The sequence below is a fragment of the Leucoraja erinacea genome, chromosome 3 (assembly GCF_028641065.1).
Source record: "Leucoraja erinacea ecotype New England chromosome 3, Leri_hhj_1, whole genome shotgun sequence".
NCBI lineage: Eukaryota > Metazoa > Chordata > Chondrichthyes > Rajiformes > Rajidae > Leucoraja > Leucoraja erinaceus.
Window position 1 is genome coordinate 78,279,887 of NC_073379.1, and position 20,602 is coordinate 78,300,488.

At 44.1% G+C, this 20,602-nt stretch overlaps 1 protein-coding gene across 2 annotated transcripts in view; it reads right to left on the minus strand.

Moving 5' to 3' along the window:
• The window catches only part of cep78 (centrosomal protein 78), a 134,841-nt gene that overhangs the window by 94,491 nt on the left and 19,748 nt on the right, over positions 1 to 20,602 (minus strand). For both annotated transcript variants that reach the window (XM_055633027.1, XM_055633028.1), the window contains exon 2: positions 17,729 to 17,994. In XM_055633027.1, the coding sequence (XP_055489002.1) occupies positions 17,729 to 17,981 (253 nt within the window). In that variant the 5' untranslated portion in view covers positions 17,982 to 17,994. The remainder of the gene's footprint in view (positions 1 to 17,728; positions 17,995 to 20,602) is intronic.

Genomic DNA, 20,602 nt, shown 5'->3' on the forward strand with positions numbered 1-20,602 from the left:
CACACTGGAGTAATGTGTGCAGTTTTGGTCTCCAAATTTGAGGAAGGACATTCTTGCTATTGAGAGAGTGCAGCTTAGGTTCACAAGGTTAATTCCCGGAATGGCGTGACTATCATATGTTGTTAAAATGGAGCGGCGAGCTTGTATGCAGTGGAATTCAGAAGGATGAGAGGGGTTCTTATTGAAACATATAAGATTATTATGGGGTTGGACACGCTAGAGGCAGGAAACAAGAAGAATAGAGGACCTTTCAAAAGGCCACACAATTAACAAGGCCACATGGTTAATGAGTTGAGATGAGTTTCAGCCGGAGAAGTTACAAGCATTTACCACCCTGGAGCGACTGCAAAAATTGACTAAAAAAAGGAAGGCAGAAACTGGTGGAGCAGCCTGTTAGATGTGGCTGTGTGGAGTTGAAATGCCATGTGAGGATAATAGTGGGTTAAAGTATGGTCTATGTTTTGTTTTCCTTTTGTGAACATACCTTGCTCATTTGTGTCAACTTGGCAGGTGAATGTTCCTCTGTTGAATCTGACCTGGTGGGGGATCCAATATCCCTGAAGAGAGGTTTGCTAGTGCTTAAATAAAGTATTTAACCTAAAGATGCAGGGGATGGGAAACAGGGTAGGTTAGAAATTGGTAGGAGAGGAAGGTAGAGGTCATGACCCTGAGTCTCAAAGGAAGGACAGACAGGCAGGGCGAGGTGAAGGATTATAGTGATGCTGATGGGCTGAAGTGTGTTTATTCAATGTAAGAAGGAGTGTGGGGAAAGCAAATTAACAGAACCATGATTGGTGCTTGAGACTACAAAGTTGTGTTCACTGCAGAAATGAGGTTGCGAGTGGGACAGGACCAGCAAGTCAATGCTCCAGGGTTTTGGATGTGATGGGGGAACATATGGAGACAGCAGAGATGCCAAAGCAAAAGTTTTCTTTGTGAGTGACTTTGATTTATTCCAATATTGAGTGGGACTTGCTCAGCGCCAAAGGATTCCACAGGGCAGAACATCAGTATGCAAGAGGGTTTATTGAAACCATGAGTGGATAGTCCAATTGAGAAATGTGCCTGGTCTGGTGTCTATTGTGCCAGTGGTAGATAATTTTCAGGAACAAATTTTAAAATTGTTATGAGGAAGGAGAAGGCTGGGCCTTGTGTGTAGGTACAATATTGGAATAAGGCAAACTACAATGTTGTTCGGCAAGAGCTTGGTATACTGGAAACAGTTATTGGTTAATTCCAATCTGACATGTGGGAGTTGTTTAAAGACCAGTTGATTGTAGTTCAGAACCAGCATGTTCCAATAAGGAGGAAGGTTAAGTATGGCTAAGTAAGGGAACTCTGGATGATCAAAGAGGCCCTGGCGTGGGGGCACTGCCGTGAGGGAGGAGTGGAAGATCAATGGAGGACTCGGCCTGGGGAGACCGCCGTGAGGGGAGAACAATGGACAATTGGGGGGTGGGGGAATTAGGAGCCGGCGTGCTTTGTAACTTAGTCAGCGCTATACAGTGGCTTGCAAAAGTATTCATATCCCTTGAACTTTTCCACATTTTGTCACGTTACAACCACAAACGTAAATGTATTTTATTGGGATTTTATGTGATAGACCAACACAAAGTGGCGCATAATTGTGAAGTGGAAGGAAGATGATACATGGTTTTCAAATTTTTTTACAAATAAAAAACTGAAAAGTGTGGTGTGCAAAAGTATTCAGCCCCCTTTACTCTGATACCCCTAAATAAAATCCAGTGAAACCAATTGCCTTCAGAAGTCACCTAATTAGTAAATAGAGTCCACTTGTGTGTAATCTAATCTCAGTATAAATACAGCTGTTCTGTGAAGGCCTCAGAGGTTTGTTAGAGAACATTGGTGAACAAACAGCATCATGAAGCCCAAGGAACACACCAGACAGGTCAGGGATAAAATTGTGGAGAAGTTTAAAGCAGGGTCAGGTTATAAAAAAATATCCCAAGCTTTGAACATCTCACGGAGCACTGTTCAATCCATCATCCAAAAATGGAAAGAGTATGGCACAACTGCAAACCTACCAAGACATGGCCGTCCACCTAAACTGACAGCCGGGCAAGGAGAGCATTGATCAGACAAGCAGCCAAGATTCCCATGGTAACTCTGGAGGAGCTGCAGAGATCCACAGCTCAGGTGGGAGAATCTGTCCACAGGACAACTATTAGTCGTGCACTCTACAAATCAGGCCTTTATGGAAGAGTGGCAAGAAGAAAGCCATTGTTGAAAAAAAGCCATAAGAAGTCCCATTTGCAGTTTGCCACAAGCCATGTGGGGGACACAGCAAACATGTGGAGGAAGGTACTCTGGTCAGATGAGACCAAAATTGAAGTTTTTGGCCTAAATGAAAAACGCTATGTGTGGCGGAAAACGAACACTGCACATCACCTGAACACACCACCCCCACTATGAAACATGGTGGTGGCAGCATCATGCTGTGGGGATGCTTTTCTTCAGCAGGGACAGGGAAGCTGGTCAGAGTTGATGGGAAGATGGATGGAGCCAGATACAGGGCAATCTTGGAATAAAACCTGTTAGTCTGCAAAAGACTTGAGACTGGGGCGGAGGTTCACCTTCCAGCAGGACAACGACCCTAAACAAACAGCCAGAGCTACAATGGAATGGTTTAGATCAAAGCATATTCATGTGTTAGAATAGCCCAGTCAAAGTCCAGACCTAAATCCAATTGAGAACCTCTGGCAAGACTTGAAAATTGCTGTTCACAGATGCTCTCCATCCAATCTGACTGAGCTTGAGCTATTTTGCAAAGAAGAATGGGCAAAAATTTCAGTCTCTAGATGTGCAAAGCTGGTAGAGACATGCCCCAAAAGACTTGCACCTGTAATTGCAGTGAAAGGTGGTTCTACAAAGTATTGACTCAGGGGGGCTGAATACTTTTGCACGCCACAATTTGTTTTTTATTTGTAAAAAATTTGAAAACCATGTATCATTTTTCTTCCACTTCACAATTATGCACCACTTTGTGTTGCTCTATCACATAAAATCCCAATAAAATACATTTACGTTTGTGGTTGTAACGTGACAAAATGTGGAAAAGTTCAAGGGGTATGAAAACTTTTGCAAGCTTCTATTTGTATACATTGGGTGTGCAAGCAAAGAATTTCACTATGCCTGGGCACATGTGACAAAGTATTTCATTCCATTCCATTCCAAAGGGGTTATAAATTTATTTCCGATCCTCATCCAACCTCCGGCACCCACTCTGGTCCCGTCCTCGTCTGACCTCCAGCAGCCAAGCAGGCCCATCCTCTATTGCCGGCACCCTCCCACCCTTGGCCTCTGCCAGGTCCTCTCAGCGACTCCAGCGCTCGCCGGGAGCTTCCCAATGCGCCACCGCAGCACTCGACAATGCGCTGCTACTGAGCTCACTGGGAGCTTCTCAAGATGGGAGCTTCTCAATGCATTGTAGCGCTTGCCGAGAGCTTTCTAAATATCAGTATCAGTATTCAGTATTTCTTTAATATCATTTTCACTGAGTACTTGCATACACAGAGGAAACGAAAAAACGTTGCTCGATCAGTTTCCATTCAGTGTAGTTAGTAAAAATGGATAAATACATAGAGCTTTAAAAACAAATTAAAATTACCGTCTTAAAACATAAAGTAGGCCTAAACTTTACAATAGAATAAAAACAGACATTGCGACCAACTGTGGCTTTACTTTGCCAGGTGCCTAGCTGTCAAAGTATGGACGAGGTTGAATGTGTTGGTGAACGATATTTGGGGAAGGGACAGTCCGTTAATCAGTCTTATTGCCTGTGGGAAGAAGCTGTGGAGCATCCTGCTGGTTTTGCAGCTGATGCTCCTGTACCTCTTCGCAGATGGTAGAATGGAGAAGATGGGGTGTGATGGATGATAAGGGTCCTTGATAATGGAGATGGCTCTGCTGATGCTCCTCTTCTTGTAGATCTCCAACAGGAAAGGGAGTGGGGCACCAGTGATCCTGCTGGCTGTCTTCACTATCCTGTTGCTATTGTTCGTAAGCCTTGCAGCTCCCAAGCCAGGAAGTGATGCCGTAGGTCATTATGCTTTCGATTGTGCCCCTGTAGAAGGTCCTTAGATGAGCAGTAGGGAGACCTGCTTTCCTTAGTCTCCGGAGAGGGTGGAGCCACTGCTGAGCTCTTTTGATCACTGCTGTGGTGTTGGTCGTAGAGGTCAGGTCATCCGCCAGGTGGAGTCCTAGGAACTTCACACTGCTGACCCTCTCCACAGCAGCTCCATCAATATGCAGCGGAGTGTGATGTTGTTTTCCAGCCTTCCTGAAGTCGATCACCCTCTCCTTAGTTTTTTCCACATTGAGAGTGGGGTTGTGGGATCTGCACCATTCTGTGAGCAGCTCCACCTCCATCCTGTACGCCGACTCATTATTGTCGCTGATGAGACCCACCACTGTTGTGTCATCAGCGAACTTGTTGATAAGTTGTTACTCAGTCTAGCAGTACAGTAATTTGTAAGCAGACTAAACAGCAGGGGGCTTAGGACACAGCCTTGGGGTGAGCCAGTGCTCACAGCGATGGTTCTTGATGTCCGACTGCCCACCCTGACTGTCTGCTGCCGTTGTGATAAAACGTTAAGGACCCAGTTGCAAGTGCCAGTATCCACCTTTAACAGCTTCAGCTTCTCCACCAGCTGCTGTGGGATGATTGTATTAAAAGCGGAGCTGAAATCTATAAAGAGGATCCTGGCATAGGTATTCTTCCGGTCGAGATGTGATAGTACGAGGTTGATGGTTGTGGAGACTGCGTCCTCTGTGGACCGGTTGGCTCTATAAGCGAACTGCAGTGGGTCTAGGTCGGCAGGGAGACAATTTTTAATATGCTGCATAACCAGCCGCTCAAAACACTTCATTAGAATGGGTGTGAGAGCCACTGGATGGAAGTCATTGAGACAGGCTGGGTTGGGTTTCTTTGGGACAGGAACGATGGTGACAATTTTAAGACAGTTGGGCACTATAATATATGTTTTATTCTTAATAAAGCATATATTATAGACAAGAACAATCACCTGGCAAATGTGTTTATATCAGATGGGTTAGAATATAAAAACAGGGCTAAGCGAAGGTGTTCCACGAAATAATCACCCAGTCTGCGTTTGGTCTATCTGATTTATAAGAGTCCACATCTTGAACAATGGATACAGTACATATTTCTTTAGTCAGAGGGTGGTGAATCTGTGGAATTCTTTGCCACAGAAAGCTGTGGAGACCATCAATGGATATTTTTAAGGCAGAGATAGATGGATTCTTGAGCAGTGGTGTCGGGGGTTATGGAGAGAAGGTAGAAGGATGGGGTTAGGAGGGAGTGATAGATCCCACATGATGGAATGATGAAGATTAGATGGGCCATATGGCCTAATTCTGCTCCTATCACACGATTTTCTTCAAAAAGTTCTCCAGATCTGCTGCTCGATTCACCAGCATTTTGTTGTTAGCCATGTCTGGCCAGAACAGCATTCCTTTCGCATGTTGAAGGGTTATTTCTGCAGCAGGATGGCCCCCATGGACAATGTCAAAGTACTTGCTGTGAAGATAACCGCCTTGTGTCCTTTCATTATCAAGCCGTCCTGATTGACCAGTTTGTCAGGGACAGGGAAAAATGTTTGGACAGCTTGTGGCAGGTGGTGCTGTTTGTCTGGCCAGCCGCGGTGGATGACAGTGGCCAGCGATTGTAGTGTTTCGTCTGCAGCTGTTTGTGACATTAAGATGTCCAATCCGGCAGATGGGAGGCAGGAGACCATCATAACCGTGTACCCCTCATGCTCATGATCAGACAGGTGTTTTTTGCAGGTTGAGCGAGGTGCCCGTGACAGGGTGTCAGCTAAGTGCCTGTCCTTACCATGTCTGTAGGTTAGTCTGATGTCATATCTCTGTAGTTCAATCATCATGTGTTGTAAGCACGCTGCTGCCGTGTGGATCGGCTTACTGAGGATACTGACCAGGGGCTGGTGATCGGTTTTGGCCATGATCGGGTTGCCAAAGATAAAGTCCTTGAATTTCTTGCAGGCAAAGGTTACTGCGAGTAGCTCCTTTTTGATTTGAGCGTGGCGCTGTTCAGTGTCAGTCATGGTACGGGAGGCAAGCATCTTGTAGGCAAGCATCGCCCAATCCATACTGGGAAGCAACACAGGTAAGGGTGACGGGTAATTTGGCATCAAAGTATGCGAGGGTTGGAGCGCAAGACATTAGTTGTTTGAGGGTCTCAAATGCCCTCTGCTGGTGTTGGTGCCAGGACCAGTGCGTATCCTTGTGGGTCAGTTGTCGCAGCGGGGCTGATAGCTCGCTGAAGTTTGGGATGAATTTTCCAAGGTAGTTTACCATGCCTAAGAATCGCTGTAGAGCAGTCACATCCGTAGGTGCTGGCATTTCATTCATTTTTTAGATTAGATTAGATTAGATTCGTTTATTGTCATTCAGACCATTCGGTCTGAACGAAATTCTGTTTCCCTGCAGTCATACATATAATTTAAAAAAAATGACAAAACACATAGTCAACACAACAAAATCATGACAATGGTTTTAAATGGGTCTGGCTTAAGTCCGTTGTTGGTGAACACGTGGCCCACATATGTCACTTCATCGACCCGAAACCTGCATTTGAGAGGGTTGAGTTTGAGATTTACCTCCCTGGCACGATCCAGGACCTGGTTCAGGTTTGAGTCATGTTCTTGTGCATTGCGCCCGGTGACCAGGATGTTGTCTACAATTATTTAACATGGGTAGCTATCAAAGAGTTGTCCCATAGTTTGCTGGAAAACCTCAGTGGCTGAATTGATGCCAGATGGCATTCGTAAAAATCAGTAGCGTCCGAAGGGCATCGCGAATGTGGTTAAACTGCAGGATGCATGGTCTAATGGCATTTGCCAAAATAAGTTCTTTGCATCTAGGACAGAAAAAAACTGTGGCTTTACCCAGGTTGGCAGCGACTTCTGCCACCTTCCGCATTGGGTGGTGTGGCCATTTGATGGCAGTATTTAAATCCTTAGGGTTGATGCAGATCCTTATTTCGTCTTTGTTCTTCTTGACTGCTGCAACCACGGTGGAGACCCAAGAGGAGAGTTGTTGACAGAGGCTATTACACCCAGTGATTCCATTCTGATATAATTAAGCTTTGACGCAGTCCTTCATTGCATGCGGGATTTTGTGAGAACGAACGACAGGTATAACTTCCTTGTCGGTCACAATGCTGTATTCTGTGGGAATCTTGCCCAGCTGATTGTCAAAAAGGTCTTTGTATTGTTTGCGTAGTTGTTGGGTAGGATTTTGAGAGGTCGACAGCTGATACACAGTTTTGCCGAAGAAAACTAGGTTCATATTACGGCATGCCTCATTGCCCAGAAGTGGCACTTCTCCTTTAACGATTAAAAAAATTCCAAGTTGTAAAGTTGAGACGCTAGATGGCATTGTAGTGTAACTGTACCCACTGGTTGCAATTCTCCCCCACCAAATGGGTGTAACTTAGAGTTTGTTTTCAGAACATTGTTGTGAATTCTTTTGAGATCTGCCAGCGACATTACGTTACAACTTGCCCCTGTGTCTGTCTTAGCGGTAATCGTGGTGTTGTTGATACTGAGCATTGTCATGGGATCACTGTCTGCAGCCACAGAGTCGGGAATACAAGAATGTATGTTTTGGCTGACTTCTTGCAGGTGCTGCGGTTGTGGTTCTGCTGTTTCAGTCAGTGCTTCGTGGGAGAGTGTGGGTTCAAGTGCATAGAGAGATTGTTGTGGCTGGGCCAGGTTGGCACGGGCGCGGCAGCACCGGATAAAGTGGCCTTTCTTTTTACAATAGAGACAAGATTGCCCATAAGCGGGGCATTGCTCACGAAATTTTGGGTGTGAGCCACCGCAATTACCACAGTTATTGACTAGATGATCAGTTACCCTCCCTGGGGGTTTAGCCGATTGTTGAGGGGTTAATGCTTGTCATGGAGACCTATAGAAGGCATGGACGTCATAGGCTTTTGGTATGGGTATCAGTGTATTCTGCAACCCAGCAGGCACGTTCAACCTTATCAAGTGTAGGCTCCTCATCCCGGAGTAATTGATTTCTCACCATATCATTCAGGACACCATATATGAGTCTGCCGCGGATGAGCACGTTGCAGCCTTGGAAGTGGCATCTGGATGCAATGCTCTTGAAGGCACCAATGTATGATTCAATCGTTTCGCCCTCTTGTTGGTGCTCCATGATAACATTGGTGCAAAGTTGGCACGGGTCTCTGAACTTTCGGAGGAGGCAGGCCGGGTCTCTGATGGATTCTGCTGGGGTCACAACGTGTGTTACCGGATCGGTATATTCTGGGGCGTAGTTGAAATACTGTGCCCGCAGGGTAGCCTCTGTGCCCGCCACATTGAGGAGAATTGACGCAACGGTGTGGAGTGCAGCTGCAGAGTGGGCAGCATCAAAGAAATTCCCGAATTCCACCTCGAAGATGCGCCACCGTTCAGCAAAATCACTGTCAAACATCAAAGGATCTGGTCTAAGGAACTATACATATTTGATGTAAAAAAAAAACTAAAATAAATTCAGGCAAAATAGTTGGACGTGATTCAAGACTCTGACACCATGTTTATTGGTGGCCCAATGAATAAAAACACATTCATGATTAAGTCCAACTTTATTTAATCAAATACACTGGAGCATTTCAACAGTCAGCTGCTTGCATCTCGCTTACTAAATAGTGCCTGAGCAAGAGAGAGAGAGAGAGTCTTTATGTAGTACCGTAATACAATGTAAAGAGTGGCATGCATATTTGTGTGGTGAAGGTTATAAATGGCATGGATTATTAAGGGTTAATCTACAACCACTGATCTTAATCATATTTGCCTGTTTTCTTTGCTGCTCCTCTTTTTTGCATATCTTCCTTACAAGGAAGCAGCGTTTAATTGCTTAAGAAGGAATTGCAGATGCTGGAAAATCGAAGGTACACACAAATTGGACACCTTTGTCCAATTGCTGTCGATTTGCAGTTACTGAACACCGCCTCTGGGTGTCAGTCCGTTCCACTGCCAGCGTTTCTTTGGGCAAATCTCTGATTCAGACACTTGTCTCATGAGCAACCTAAGAACCTAAGGAGTCGAAGTTCATTTTTCATCTTCAAGACTCTTAAAAGTGTGCAGTTTGTAACCCAACAGTCAATGATGTTACTAACATAGATACATTTAAGGAAAAATATTAAAATAATATATTGATAAAACATGATGAAATATGGTAGAGAGAAAAAGGCTTATTTTCAGCAATAAATGCATGCCACGTAACTGATGGACAGAATGACTTATTTCTGTGGTAGAAACATCATGGGAAATATAATATCAAAAATAATTTTAAATGGTTGTAATTTAAATAAAACATCACCAATTTCTTACCCCACTCCCTGTGACAATATCCATGTAATGTATGCATATGAGCTGTACTCATTCTCGCACATGCTCAGTAAATTGGTCAGTGATCTTTAACTTGGAAGTAAGTCATTCCTGCTTTTGATGTCAACACGAGTGTGTGTGGAGCCATCTTTCTCCCTTTTATATGTGCTAATTTTACCTATTTTGTAAGCAGACATATCAAAACATGGTGGCACCGGTGAAAGTGAAGATTTGCTGATCAAACGGACGCTATGATGATTGGCAAAAATGCTTTGAAAATCTTTCAGGAATCTGTGTTTCAACGCTCAGCGACCAGACTAGCTGCATGCATGAGTGGAACGGTATGCAGGTCAGTGAGCACACAAAGATAAGACGCTGTGTGTAAATCAGTGTTGTGGGAGTCGAGGGTTGAAACAATGTGCTGTGGGAGACTGCTTAAAGATAATATAAGCTATTAAGAGCAAGGGGTTACGCTGATATTTCAAAATGGCGCTGGCCAGTCTATCTTTCCATGTGGCTCCACCACCTAATCTAAAGCTCAAAGAGAACAGGGTGGAAGAGTGGAAAATGTTTAAACGAATGTATGAAAATTATGCAGTAATAACAGACATGGATAAGAAGGAGAAACAGTATAAAAAAATCAGTATTTCTGCATACTGTTGGACCAGAAGAACTGTGAATCTTCAATACCCTGACATTCGAAATGGAAGCAGATGAGACCGATGTGAAAGTCATCATCGACAAGATGTCTACCATCATCATAGGAGAGATGAATGAAACGTATGAAAAATTCATTTTCAATAAACAAGACCAGAAACCAGGGGAAAGCATTGAATCGTATGTTGTAGAGCTGAAGGAGCTTGTTAAGACATGCAACTTCTGCGATTGCCTGAAAGAAAGCCTCATTCGAGATTGCATCGTCATTGGTATTGCAGACCAGTCAACTAGGAGAACACTCCTTCAGCAAAGGAATCTGACACTGCAGGAGACTGTTGACATATGTAGATCCTCGAAGGTAACAGCGCCAAGAATGCAGGTCATCAGCAAAGTCCCGACAATACACAAGGTGGAACAATTCCAACCGAGGGAAAAGATGGTTGATTTTCCTTTGCAGAGGAAGAATCAGGGACCAGTCAAGTGTAAGTTCTGTGCGAGGACGCACAAGCGCAAGAAGGAGGAATGCCCAGCGTATGTGAAGGACTGCAACAGATGCGGACGACAAAACCACTTTGCCTGCTGCTGCAAGCAGAGGAAGGGGAGTACACATAAACGGGGTCTGCACAAGGTCGTAGAGTCATCTGACAAAACGTCCATTTCCGACACAGGGTCTGTGAGTTGCATTGAGGTCAATACAGCCGGAAACAATTCCTCTTCAGGCCTCTTCGCTGAGATGCAGGTCGGCACAGGTCATCAAGTTTCAGATTGACTCTGGTGCCAGTGTTAATGTGATTCACAAGGATCTTGTACCCAACAAAAAGGACGAAAGTCATACTCCGGAACAAGATGAACAACAAGAAGTACCGTGTTCACTTCATAGTGGTAGAGGAAGGCTAGCTCACACCGCTCCTGAGCGGCAAAGCTGCACAACAGATGAAACGCGTCACGGTTCACTATGAGAATTTCAAGTGCCTGAATGCTGTTAGACAGGCTGACTCATTACTCAAGAGCTACACAGATGGCTTTGACGACGAAAGACCGGGGAGACTGCCTGGCAAGGTCAATTTGGTAACTAGGACGGAGGATGTGACCCCATTACAATTGGTACCTGTAGCAATGAAAGGGAAGGTCAAGAATGGTCTCATGAAGCTGGTCGAGCAGGACATCTTGACTAAAGTCGAAGAACCAACTGAGTGGTGTAGCAGGCTGGTCGTTACGGAGAAAAAAGACAACACAGAGTTCAGGTTCTGCAGAGATCCTAGACCCCTCAACAAGGTCCTGAAAAGGGAGATCCACAGACTACCAGTCATAGAGGACGTACTCCCTGAGCTGTCCAAGGTGAAGATTTTCTCCAAATTCGATCTGGTCAGGATACCTTCACTGCGAATTAGATGAGGAGAGCAGTTTCTTAACAACCATGAACACCCCCTTTGGGAGATATCGCTGGAAGAGGTTGTCATTTGGACTGAAAGTAAGTGCAGAGATCTTCCAGAAGAAGCTGCAACAAGCCCTAGAAGGATTAAAGGGAGTGGAATGTGTTGCAGATGACATTATCCTATTCAGTGTAGGGGGCACCAGAGAAGATGCGGAAAGGAATCACGATGCAAGACTGCAAAGATCTTCTTCAGCGATGCAGAGACAAAGACATCAAGCTGAACTGCACAAAGTCCGTAGTAAAAACTACTTGTATCACATTGCTAGGACATATAGTTACAGATCATGGCCTGAAACCAGATCCGAAGAAGATCCAAGCTATCCTAGAGATGCCCAACCCGACCAATCCAACAGAAATCCGAAGATGTAAACTACTTGGCAAGATTCCTGCCAATATTGTCAGACATATTCGAGCCTTTGAGGAGATTGACCCACAAGGAACATAACATGGCAATGTCAAAGATCAAGGAGCTATTGACAACAGCACCTATCCTGGCGTACTACACACCAGATGAACAGCTAACCCTACAAAATGTGATGCAAACAAGGCAGGTCTAGGTGCAACACTTATGCAGAAAGGACAACCACTGTCCTATGCGAGTCGAGCATTGACACCAACCAAGCAGAGACATGCTCAGATTGAAAAGGAGGCAATAGCAATAGTGTTTGCCCTCGAGAGCTTTTATCTGTACACCTACGGATACGTACGGACAGAGAGTGATCATCGAGAGTGACCACAAGCCATTGGAAGTCATCGTCAAAAAGCCTCAAAAGTTGTAATCCCTATCACTCTACACAAAGATATGAAGGAGACGCTCCATACCTCTCACCCAGGAGTAGAAGGAACCCTCAGACGTGCTAGAGAATGCATTTTCTGGCCCGCAATGAACTCCAATGAAGCAGTTCATATCAAACTGCAGGACGTACGAACAACAGAATCAGAAAGAGACTCTGATGCCCCATGACCTCCCAGATCGCCCATGGGAGAAAGTGGGAACCGAAATGTTCGAACTTGAGGGAAAGCATTAGTCACAGTTGACTATCCATCTCATTTCTGGGAAATAGACAGACTGTACGATCTAAGCAGCAAGACAGTCATTGTGAAACTCAAGAACCACTTCGCAAGACATGGAATTCCCAGCACTGTGGTAAGCGACAACGGGACATGCGAGATTGTATGCCAAACAGTAGCTAATAATTTCCGACTCTAGTCCCAGGCAAAGGTAGGTGAAGTGTCTTGCCCAAGGACACAACGACAGTACACACTCCAAGCAGGATTCGAACCGGCCACCTTCAGGTTGCCAGCCGAACACTTAGCCCATTGCACCATCTGTCGTCCTACAGAGGAGTTCGCCAAATTTGCCAGGAAATGGGAATTTGACCACTACACAATTTCTCCAAGACATAGCCAAGCTAACGGAAAGGTGGAATCTGCAGTCAAGGCAGCTAAGCGAGTACTGAAGAAAACTCCAAGACAGATGTCTACTTGCCAATACTGGAATTGCGCAATACCCCTGCACAATGAGTGAACAGTAGTCCTGCACAAAGACTACTTGAAAGGAGAACAAGAACGACACTTCCAACTACATCAATCCTACTCAAACCATGTGATGCTAAGATACTCACAGAAGAGAGGAAAAAGATGAAGGAATTGCAAGGAAAACAGTCAAAGATCTACAACCAACATGCCAAGGATCTGCCAATCCTGGAAGAAGGTGATGTCGTAAGACTCAAACCCTATAAACTAAGAGATACCAAATGGCAGACAGCAAGAGTGGATCTGAAGAGGACTGGAGAACTACCCCATACGAAGTCGAGACAGTCAGGACTTCTAATTGATCCAAAATAATCGAGTAGATCTGAAGAGGACTGGAGAACTACCCCATACATAACTCTAGAGAAACCACCAGACGCGGAGAAGACTGAGAACCTTTGCAACCTCAGCGGACACAGAGAAGAAAAAACCATGTACAGAATGTACACACTGCAAAGAAAGACACCTGAAAAAAATGCATCATAAATCATTGTGGAATCATTCACCACATTGTGAAATGAGCTTCCAAAACAAGTGTGGAGGCAGGTTCATTGAGATTTAGAAAATAAATTGGAAGTGATGTACAGGAATGGTATGACACACTGAAAGGGGAAAAAAAAAAATTTTGAAAGAAACACCATCATTTCCGTGCTAGGGCAGGATAGAGGGCAGGAAGAGTTGTCGACCGCCGGAAAGATACGGCGAGTATGTCAAGAAGTAAGGTGTTTTGTTGTGATGTACTTACATGCTTATGAGAAGAAAGCATGTGAACATTACTTTGGGTTATTGAAATAAGTCACAAGTGTGGCTATGGTTGAAATGGTGAAATAAGACACAACAGCTGTTTTATTCAGTTAAGTAAAGGGCCCGTCCCACTAACGCGACTTTTCAGTGACATCGCAAAGGCAGGGGTCGGGGAAAGCGGGGAGCGCTGTCTGAAATTCACACCCGCGATGAGCAAGAAGGTAAAAGACGGCTGGCACAGTTACGGTAAGTTCTTTAGAAAACGCGGAGAGGGGGGGAGGAGAGGGGGAGGGGGGGGGGGGGAGAGAGGGGGAAAGAGAGAAGGGAGAGAGAAAGGGTAGAGAGACGGGGGGGGAGAGGAGTGGAGACACTTTTAAGAAGCCAGCCAACTTTTACTAAAATTTAGCAGGCATTTAACATTACCGGTCGGTTTACTTACATTTTTTTTCTCAATGAGCTTTACCTTCGACTACCTTTGATTATTTTCGATTGCCTTCGATTACATACGATAGCATTACGTCCTACTACGACCTACCTCGACTAAACCTACGAGTAAAAAAAATATCTACTTTTTCCATGGTGACCTTTTTTTACTCGCGGACATTTTTCAGCATGTTGAAAAACCCGCGGCAACCTAGCTGAGGCCTCGAGTACACGGGGACTACTCTCGAGCATGAAGGAGAGTTACAAAGACCTCCTAGGACCACGTGTCGACCATGCTGCGAGTATGAGTCGAGCGCAAACTTTTCTAAACTCACCAATTAGGTTGCCACAGTGGGATAGGCCGTAAAACCATATTACTACCCTGTAATATTATGAAAAGTGTTTAGGTTTGTTTTGTTTTGGATCGTTTGAAATGTAATCCCAAACTGTCAAAAAGGAAAGGATGTGACAATATCCATGTAATTTAAGCATATGAGCTGTACTCATTCTCGCACATGCTCAGTAAATCGGTCCTTTAACTTGGAAATAAATAATTCCTGCTTTTGATCCCAACACGAGTGTGGAGCCATCTTTCTCCATCTAATATGTGCTAGTAGTATTTAGTGTGTTTTTACAGGAAAATCAGTTTTACATGGTGCCATTTTGCTGAAAAAAATTGTGTTTTTATCTGCACCTTACTGACAGTGCGTCATTGTCATCTCTTTGTATACTTCTGTTTGAACGGCTGCTTCCTGCTTTTAGCACCAGATGATGATGTAGAAGCCATTTTGGAAGCCTCCCTCTCCCCACACCCAACCTTATTCCCTCACTCCCTCTCTCCTTCTCACTCTCTCCCCTCACTCCCTCGCTCCTTCTCCCTCTCTCCTTCTCCCTCTCTCCTTCTCCATCCCCGAACAGTCTGTGACCCATAGCGCTCTGTGTAAAGCCCATTGCGCTATGTGTAAAGGCAATAGTGCTCCAGCTGGTAGCGCTATAATTAGAACCAATAGCGCCATTTGTTTAAATTCCCATGCGCGAAACTGACAGCGCTGTTTAAACCTGTAGCAGAACAAGCAGATCAAAGTTTACAAAAATAATCATCCAGATCTTGACATTTTAAATACTAATAGATTTAATCTGCTATAATTTTTAGAGTTACAGTATGACTTTTTATATCCTTGCATTTTTTAAGCAGCAAGATGAAACAGGAAGTCGGGTCGACTTTTTAAAAATCCGTATTTTACAAAGCAAATCCGTACATCCGTATTCTTATCGCATTTCCGTACAAAATACGGAAATACTTGGCAGCTCAGCAAAACTGAGAAAGCAAGTTAGTCCAAGTAAAAGAAAAGCTATTGGGAAGCAATGGGTGCAACAACAAGAATGTCGACAATAGTGAAATGATGAACAGCCATTGAATAAGCGAGTTCGGTATTCCGACTGCGCACGCCCAGGTTAGAGGTCACTGGATATAAACATTGGATCAAACCGGGTCATCCGCGCTGCAATCGCTGTTTAGCGACACTATTTCTCCCTTCTCCACTGGTCCATGCAGAAATCCCAGCAGTGATAATCTAATGAATCACAGTCCGGTCCCCGCTGTGATAATCTAATGAATCACAGTCCAGTCCCCCTCAGCCTGGGTATATGGGTTCCATTCTCACTCTGGCTGCCCTCCCAGGTTATACAGGGTTATTATACAGGGGCGAACCACGCACCACTCTCCTGCATAACACAGGAGGCAGATTTGTGAGCGGAATCTCACCACCGTCCCTGTCCCCTCACGAGTGTCCCATCCCTGTCCGGGTGCGGCCGGATGTGCCTGTCCCTGTCCGGTGGCGGCCCGGACTTGCAACCGACGGTCACCAGCCCGCCGAGGTCACTCTGTGACCTGTGACAATGCCGATAGATTCGGGTCCCACTCACTGTGGGGGAGGGCAGGTGCGATTCTCCACAGACCCGGAGCTCCGGCCTCAGTCAGTACAGCGATGGGAATCACTGAGCAGCAGCTCCCACAAAGGAGTTGTGGTCAACGGGATAGATGGCATGAGAGAGGAGGCAGGGACTGGGGAATGGGTGAGGGACTTTTATTGGGCGGGTGTCTGCAGGAGAGTTCCACTGTCCTGTCGTACCGGGGCTCTCAGTTGGCCGAGCGGGACTGCGCTTCTTCTCTGCGCTGGCTGTGGGCCGCCGCTGCTCCAGTCTCTCCCCTGTCACCCCTGTTCCTCAGATTAAATATATTTTTACACATAAATACATTTTACATATATTTTACACGTATTTTTACACATAAATCATGAATAAAGATAAGAATTTACATAGTTTATGCAGCTAGGTGTTCGTTTGCTTTTTTATAGCGAGTGACCTTTGACAAATCCCATGAGTCCTTGCGTTTTTCGGAATATAGATAGTTTATAGATAGTTAAATGGAGACAAAGGAAACTGCAGATGCTGGAATCTTGAGCAAAACACGAAATTCTGGAGTTACTTAGCAGATCACAGAGCATTCTAAGAGGAAATGGATGGGCACTGTTTCCGGATCGAACCCTTCTTCAGACTCAAAGTATCCCAAACCGCCATTTCTGCTACAGATGCTGTCTAACCTTCTGAGTCAATCCAGCACTATGTTTTGGAATGGATAGTTAAGTTCCTTTATTTGTTTTAATGTGTTACTCCTGTTATGATACATCGTCTGGCCTAATGGGATGTACAATAGTTTATTTTAATGGTACAATGGCTGTGCTGAGCATGGCAAAATATACCGAGAACAAAAATGTTCCACTTGATACAAGTGGAAATGATCCCACCATCTTCCCTTCTTCCCAACTTGTTCATTTACCTCTGACCACTCACTTCACTCCACTCTTCCATCCCTACTCTCCTTTCCTATACAACTGAAGGAGATGCAACACCCGTCCATTCACCTCTTCTTTTCCCACCACTCAAGGAATTCCAAATGAAGCAGCAGTTAGTTCACATTTATTCCAATCTTGTCGGCTGTATTTAGTGTTCATAATATTGTTTCATCTAGATTGGTGAAACCAAAAGTAGATTTGGTGATCATTATATAGAGTACCTGAGCCCAGTCTACAGAAATGATTCTTAAGTTCTGAACATATGTTGCCTATTGTTACAATTCAGCATCTAATTCTGACTTGTCTGTGGCCTCCAACTCTGTTACAACAAGGCCAAATGTAAACAAACACCCCAATTGTTATCTTCATCCCCCAGGACACCATGTTGAATTTTTCGACTTCAGATAACTTGTTCTTTGTTCATATCAGGATTGGTCATTTTTATATGCCATTCATCTCTAAGCCTAGGGGCAAAAACAAGAGCTAAATGCCCATCATTTCACTCCATTACTAACTTTGCCTTTGTTTCTTCCATTGCCCTCCCCTTCTCCTCTACTTGGACTTACTTGCTCTTTCAATTCTGATGAAGGGTCTTTAACCTGTAATGTTAAATGGTTAAATAATTTCACAGATAATGCTCGACTGTTCTTTAGCATTTCTGTTTTGGTTTGGTATCTTACCTGTTTCTCCGAGACCAGGCTGATAGTAACTCCTAACTGCAAGAAAAGCTAAATGTCTGTTAATTCTGATGGAATTGAAAATTGGTGTCCACTCAGGCAGCTTGATTCGATCACCGTTAATATCCAGGACACCGCTATATAAGTTTGCCTTCACTGATTTTAACGGAACCAGGTCATGGAGTGCACACAAATGTTCATAATGTGATTCAAAATCCAAAGACCCTCGCTGGCGCAAATTAGTTGATTCAATCATTTTATGCAAGAGCCTGTGGAATGAATGAAAAAACATAATTATTTCAGCTGAAGTCTTCAAACCTTCCAAGCAATAAAATTAGTACAAAGCAATGTAGAAAAAGTTAAAGATTTGCATTTCGTTTTATTACAGCATAAAATATGCAATAACTATTTCTCAGGTATAAGGAAAACATCACTCATTTTTTTTACAAACTCAAGTATCTGAGACTATAACATTTATTGCCGTCAAAGGATTATTCACTGCTCTATCCTTAACTCACCTTTTGAGTTGCACTGCACTCTGGTATTTTTCTCTTTGCACTACCTATTGTACATGTGCAGGATTTGATTGTACTCGTGGATAGTATGACTTGGCTGGGTAACATAGTGTTTCCACTGTATCTTTGAACACATGACAATCATAAAGCAATACCAAAGGTGTAACATGCTGACCAAGTGTGAGTAGGGATTCAGCTAGGTAACTCTTTTGCATATAGCACAGATGAGAAAAGCCGAATAACTTTGTGTTGTATATTTCCAATAATTTTGTATTATGTTAGCAGGATCAAATTCTCTTTGAAATTCCCGTGTATTCAGGGATTTAGATCAAGGCCTATTTGTCTTCCCAGATATGAAATATAGCAGCTATCCTTGTCACCAAACCAATAAATATGTCTCAAGTCAATGGAACAAATTATATCTGGGCATCATCGAAGTGTTGCCTGGTGAGAGTACAGAGGAGATTTACTAGAATGTTGCCTGGGTTTCAGCAACTAAGTTACAGAGAAAGATTGAACAAGTTAGGGCTTTATTCTTTGGAGCACAAAAGGTTAAGGGGGGATTTGATAGAGGTCTTTAAAATGATGAGAGGGATAGACAGAGTTGACGTGGATAAGTTTTTCCCACTGAGAGTAGGGAAGATTCAAACAAGGGGACATGACTTGAGAATTAAGGGACAGAAGTTTAGGGGTAACATGAGGGGGAACATCTTTACTCAGAGAGTGGTGGCTGTGTGGAATGAGCTTCCAGTGAAGGTGGTGGAGGCAGGTTTGTTTTTATCATTTAAAAATAAATTGGATAGTTATATGGACGGGAAAGGAATGGAGGGTTATGGTCTGAGCGCAGGTATATGGGACTAGGGGAGAATACGTGTTCGGCACGGACTAGAAGGGTCGAGATGGCCTGTTTCCGTGCTGTAATTGTTGTATGGTTATATGGTGTAGATTACTCTGCACAAACTTGCTTCTGAATTTCCCATGTTCCATCTATATTACTAAAACTCTGTTCTTGACCGCTTTTGGCGATCTGTGCTGCGATTTCTGAGAGAACGCCGCCACCTACGGCCGTCATTTTTGGCCACCTCGCTCAGAGCCCCCCTCTGCCGCATGTGTGCCGAGGATTTTTCCCGTAGATGAAATATGACCGAGATATTAATGTTTTTATAACATTCCCCATTCTCTCTACTGCCCCCGCTGGCGGCAGGGGAGGAGGGGACTATAAAACTCGGAAGTGTCCTGCTTCAATCACTTTCTGCCGGACCACGAAGTGAAAGGGTCACAGCTCTACTGCAAGGTGAGTCCCCTGCATATGCTTTTTCAGCCAAATGATATGTATGGTGTTCACCATTCACCATGGTCTGAAGTTTCTTGGCATTTTGTTGGAAAGAGTTTGTATATTTGTCTCTCTATATTGTGCTTGAAATGTGTATTGAAAATAAAAACCATTTGTATATTTGTCTCTCTATATTATGTTTGAAATGTATATTGAACATGAAAAAATTTGTATATTTGTTTATCTATATTGTGTTTGAAATGTATATTGAACATGAAATGCATTTGTATATTTGTCTATCTATATTGTGTTTGAAATGTGTATTGGAAAATAAAAACCATTTGTTGTGTGTGTGTGTGTGTGTGTGTGTGTGTGTGTGTGTGTGTGTGTGTGTGTGTGTGTGTTTTGTGTGTGTGTGTGTGTGTGTGTGTGTGTGTGTGTGTGTGTGTTTGTTGGACGTTATTTAAAAGCAGCATTGTTTTTCAGCCACAGACTACAGCAGGCTCTACTGCAGGATTTGAAGATTCGTTTTATACACTGTATATTAGTAGTGTGTGTGTGTGTGTGTGTGTGTGTGTGTGTGTGTGTGTGTGTGTGTGTGTGTGTGTGTGTGTGTGTGTGTGTGTGTGTGTGTGTGTGTGTGTGTGTGTGTGTGTGTGTGTGTGTGTGTGTGTGTGTGTGTGTGTGTGTGTGTGTGTGTGTGTATATGTGTGTGTGTGAATATATGTGTGTATGTGTGTGAATATATGTGCGTGTGTGTGTATGTGGAATATGTGTGTGTGAGAAATAATATAGTGTTTTGTAGTTCAGAGCTTATTTGTTATGTTTAGTAGCGTGGTGGCTGTCAGGAAGAAGCTGTTCCTCAATGTATATGTTACAGTTTTCAGTTTACATAAATTAGATGTGACTCGAGAAGTCGGGCATCAGTCAGTCCACAAGCCGTGAGAGTCAGTCAGTCCAAAGACCATGAGATAATCCCAAGGCAGTGAGTGAGTCCACAGGTCATGAGTAAATCTCTCACTGCCCCCCCCCCCCCCCCCCCCCCACCTCAAGATGCTGCCCTCGGCCTGCCTAAAGGATCCACCCCGT